The sequence below is a fragment of the Acyrthosiphon pisum genome, unplaced genomic scaffold (assembly GCF_005508785.2).
Source record: "Acyrthosiphon pisum isolate AL4f unplaced genomic scaffold, pea_aphid_22Mar2018_4r6ur Scaffold_20919;HRSCAF=22530, whole genome shotgun sequence".
NCBI classification, from domain to species: domain Eukaryota; kingdom Metazoa; phylum Arthropoda; class Insecta; order Hemiptera; family Aphididae; genus Acyrthosiphon; species Acyrthosiphon pisum.
Window position 1 is genome coordinate 8,903 of NW_021770328.1, and position 5,728 is coordinate 14,630.

At 26.4% G+C, this 5,728-nt stretch overlaps 1 protein-coding gene across 1 annotated transcript; it reads left to right on the plus strand.

The window, feature by feature from the left end:
• LOC115034730 lies at window positions 1-5,441 on the plus strand. Its single transcript, XM_029492129.1, has 6 exons — window positions 1-67; window positions 175-489; window positions 615-809; window positions 867-1,517; window positions 1,858-1,948; window positions 5,234-5,441. The coding sequence occupies exons 1-6, from the start codon at window positions 1-3 to the stop codon at window positions 5,439-5,441; spliced, it is 1,527 nt and encodes a 508-aa protein (XP_029347989.1).
• The last annotated feature ends 287 nt before the right edge of the window (window positions 5,442-5,728 follow it).

Consider the following 5,728-nt stretch of genomic DNA (forward strand, 5'->3'; position numbering starts at 1 on the left):
ATGGTTGTAGAACTTATTATGAATGTAGTCGATCTGGCACCTATAAAGAAAAAGATAATTCAAAAAGGTTAATAAAGTCACAAGGAACTAAAAAAATTAACTTAAATTGTACAAGTCATATAATATTATTCGAGCCCTTAAACCAAAACAATTGTAATATAATATTTTATAAAGAACATTATGGACATGAAGAAAATGAACTGCGACACATTGGTTTACCAGTTACAACAAAACATGAAGTCGCTGCAAAGTTGTCACAAGGTGTGACAGTTGGTATAATATTGGATGATTTTAGGGATAACATTGGAAACAATTTGAAAAGAGAAGACCTAATTACTCGGGCTGATCTTCATAACATCAAGCATAAGTATAATATAACAATTCAGGATGGTCAATTGCATAAAGACGATTCCACAAGTGTGGATATTTGGGTTGAACAAATGAAAGAGCAAGGCGATAATAATCCAGTTCAATACTATAAAAAACAAGGTACATTTTACAACAAGTAATTTAATTTTTACTTAATTAATATAAATTCAGGAATTAAGAAAAATTCAAATTATCAACATATATTTTGGAAATTAAAGTAATAAAAAACTAATTTTGAATTTCAGGAGTTCTCGATGTAACTGGAAAATTAGAACTAAATGATTTTTGTTTAATTATAATGAACCCTGGTCAAATGCACTTGCTACAAAAATTTGGACAAGGAAAAGTAGTATGTCTCGACGGGACCCATGGACTTAATGGATACGATTTTGAGTTAGTTACCTTAATGGTTATAGATGACTTTGGTTCAGGGTTTCCATGTTATTTTATGTATACTAATTTGAAAGATACAAAAATATATACTGTTATGTTCACAGTTATTCATGAAGTCACAGGTATAATAAAACCACAAACGTTTATGACTGATATCGTTGAAACTTTTTATTCGGCATGGGAAACTGTAATGGGCCCAGTTCCACATCGCCTTTTTTATTCATGGCATGTCGATAAAGCCTGGAGACAAAATTTAAATAAAATTATTGGACCTCAGTGTAAGGAAAAACAATCGACCGTTTATAAATCATTAAAAATGCTTCAGACAATATCCAGTGACACTGAATTAAAAAAAAATCTAAACAAATGTATTATTGAAATGATGAATGATCCTGAAACCAAAGATTTTGGAGTATATTTCGAACGAATGTATGCAAATAGAGAAACATTATGGGCATATTGTTACAGAAAAGGACTGGGAGTAAATTGCAATATGCATCTGGAATTAATGCATAAAACTATAAAGTATAATTACTTAAATGGATATAAAATTGGAAGATTGGATAAAAGTATAATGACAATAAGACGATTCACGCGTGATAAAAAAGTAGAAAGAATGATCAAATTGACAAAGGATAAATCAACTACAAGAATACAGGAAATTAAAAAAAGACATGTACCCAGTAATTCACTTAATTTAAAAATCACCAAGAACGATGCAAATAGCTGGAATGTAGATAGTGAACATACACCAAGTAAATCTTATGTTGTTAAACAAATTAACGAGGAAATATGTTGTGTAATAGTTTGTAGTACATGTAAAATATGCATTCATACATTTGAATGCACTTGTTTAGATTACTCCATAAAATCAATTATTTGTAAACATATTCATACTATTGCACTAAGTGAGGAAAATTATACAACAAAAGTGGGCAAATCGGAATTAAATGAGACAAATAAACATACAATAGATACACAAGAAATAGATATACATATGAAGACTTTAAAGAACACAAATGAAAATTACAACATGTATGAAATATTTAAAAAAAAAAGCTATTTGTACAGTAAATAAAATTGATTTAATTGAAGATTCTGATCACCTTAAAGAAGCTATTAAAAAGATAGATGCTCTCAATGCATTTATAGATGCAACATCAAAACAATCTGCACAATGTAAAGAGTTCATTAAAATAAACAACGATCCACCTAATAAAAAAATAATACCTCAAAATAACTTTTTTTCTACAAAATCAACGCGAAAAAAACAGGAAAACGATTTGTTTAAACCTTCTGAACTTGAAAGTAATGATCTACGTGACACCTTTTTAAACAAAAAATTTAAAATATTGCAGGAAAAAGATGTGGAACATTCATATTTTAAAGAACACTAATTTATACATTTTAGATGATGAGGTCTAAAGACTGATTATTATTATTATTACTCAATTATTTTTATGTATTACATTACAATTAAAACCATTTTATACTTTTTAGGGACATTATACTAACATTATACATTTACTCTATATCTCGTTATAGAGAAAGAATTTTAATATTTTTATTATTATTATTAATTTAGTAAATAATATGACAATTATATATTATATACTAATTACTTTTCAGTTTTTTTTAAAGCATAAAATCTTCCATCTTTATAAAGTGTTGTTAGTTTGGGTTCATTACATTTAGTTTCAATTTGTTCCTATAAAACATAAAAATGTATTAATTAAAAATAATATAACATATTATTACCTGATACAAATTTAACAATATTATACAAACCACATCATAATATAAGTCTATCAGTCTTGTTCACTGGCAGTCTAATGAAAAAAAATCAACAGTTTATAAATCATTAAAAATGCTTATTTATTATTGAAAGGATTAATGATCCTGAAACCATGATTAAATAAACAGGCACGTCAGCTAAAATTTCATTTTTGCTATCGTCGCGCATGTTCCCCAGACATGGAAAAAATAATATTAGTCATGCCTGAAACTAAAGACTTTGGAGTATATTTCAAACGAATGTATGCAAACAGACCAACATTATGGTATATCGTTCTACAGAAAAGGACTGGGAGTAAATTGCAATATTATTTGAATATAATTAAACGATTATTAAAAGTTGTAAGCAACTTTACTTGTGCAGTCGTACAACTGATAACCTGATACCTGATAACAGATAAGAGATTTCAATTTATGATATGTCACTAGCGCATTCGCAGAACGGTCACGGTTCAGTTCTGTGTTTAGACGCTCCTCCCCCATGTATATATTATCTATGTTGACGGCGCGTGAATCTTCGATAACATTTTGGTATCACAGTAAATTCAGTAAAACTATTTACTATTTAGGCATAAGTGTTAACAAATGTATTTTTAATATATTACTTATATTTTATTATTAATTAAAATGAGGAAACAAAATTCTCTACTTCAGTATTTTGGTGTTCAAACTAAGTTAAAAAATTAAAAATGTATTCATAAAACTTAGTAAAAAGTATTTTAGACTTTTTTATTATAAGACTATTATAAAAAATAAACATATTACAATATATTGTGAACCATCAATATATAAAATTTACCTATTGAATTTCAATTTATAAATTTTAAAAATGTGTGTATAATATTATAATGCCTTAACCAATATATATTTTTGTTGCCTTAATTGTTGTTTATTTTTTATATTTGTATTATATATCATATATCCCCTTCCTGTGTTCATATATCTCCGCTTAATAATATGAATATATTTAATACTATGTTAAGTAAATACTTTATATATGTTCATATTTGATTAAATTATATTTATCTAATACATATTAAACATTTAAAAAAATACCATTAAATATTAATTTCAAACATTATTACCACATACATAATAACTACAAAAAGTTAAAAAATATAAAACATCAATGAGTTGCATAAATCAAAAATAAAAAATAATACAATACAAGCCAAAATGTTTTGAATATTAAATAAATAAATAAACGAAAAACATCAAATACCTACCATTAAATATAATAATAAATAATTAGTCATAACTAAGTAGTATAAATAAACAATTAATATAGGTATGTGTAATGTAAAAAAATTATGACTGTGTTTATTACATTATAGTTTACTGAAGTTCTTGACTTATCGCCTAAAGCTAAACTAACACCAAACAACTAGTTGACTCATGGATGATTGCAAATTGCACAACCTAACCTAATGTTATTAAATAGTTTTAACAAAACAACCATAAATAATTAACTAGGTAGATTATACTTATTTCATGTGGTTTTGTTTCCATTTATAATTTATTTAATATTCATACAATATGATTTTATATTTTAAATCATAACAGATTTGATGAAAACATATATAAGTATTATACAATATAAAAACAATAATTTAAAAAAAGTATTTATAGATGTTAGTTGTTACATAATGATGATACATATTATAAAATATTGAAAACAACCAAAAACAAGTATTTTGTGTGTTACAATATATAGTAACACTTACTTATATAGTAAGAAAACCTTTTAATAAAATTAGAAAATTAATAGAAAAGCAATAGATCAGCGGTTCTCAACCTTTTTAGTTGTGCAGATCAGCTCTTATAAAATATAAAGGCCCACTTACCTAATATACAGGTATAAAATATAAACATTTAAAAAAAGACTATAAGAGAAATATAGGCGTTTATAAAATTATATGAAAATCTCGATGTTAACAGTGGCGGATCTAGGGGTTAATTTTTTATATATATATTTTTTTTTTGGGGGGGGGGCAAATGTTCCTTGTATACACCACTAGATATTAATCCCAATTAAAATTTTCTAACCCTTAGCTTATAACCAGTTGTACCGTCTAAGGTTAAACTTCTATTATGCTTAATCAGCTGATAATAGATATTTAATCGGGCAAATTCGGTCGATTTAACTCTGGTTAACTTAAATCGGAGATGGTACAAGCGGCCTTAAGACTCACGACTAGCGTCAGCGGCCTGGTACCACATTGCCTGCGGGCATCAGACAATGGATTGGGAACCGTTGCAAGAGATTTAATTAAAACAAATTGCACAGTAAAAACCCTCGACGTCGGATTTATTAAAAATTAACAAAATAAGCTATACTTATATTGAAAATAAACATTAACCAAATTTAATTTACTTCGACATATTTTTTATTTTCATTTTCAAACATTAACAGTATTAAGAAATAATAACATTATAGTTTAATTACCTTATTTAAAAAAATTAAATTGAGTTTATTATAGGTGTGATGGTCATTGAATTGAGTATATTATTTATTTGTTAATTTATCAAAATATTTTATTTTGTTGATTTATTCCGCGATTCATTCCACAAGGGGGATTATTTTGATTTCGATTACGATTGTAGCAAATATATTACAAGTTTAAAATAATGTAAAATAGAATATTAGTTAACAGCATATAAAACCCGATAATTACAGATGTGATTGCAAACCATTTGATGACATGTTACTTATACGAAAAGATTTAGGATTTGAAACTAAGGTTGGCGGTATTGATGGTATTGGAAGTTTAAATAGTGCAGAAGTTTTTGATCGCAGTACTGAAGAATGGTGTATGGATACCAGACACCATTTTTCAGTACTTACTAGCTGCGGTCAAAAACTTCTACACTATTTAAACTTTTAATAACACCCTATCTTAGTTTAACATATAAATTACGGCATATTATAGATAATTATTTATTATACAAACTCTTAACACGTAGACTGGGTATGTCTTTATGCAGTTTTCACCCAGTATGTATGATAAAAGTAAAAACAAAAGAAATTAAAAAAAAGAAAGAAACTGCTCATAACGATGTATGTATACATATTTAAAAACATGTGTTTAATTAAATAATAATAAAATAACATTCAGCCACGCGTAGAGAATTTTAAAACATTTATTTTAAATGTATATTAGACGCTATAAGG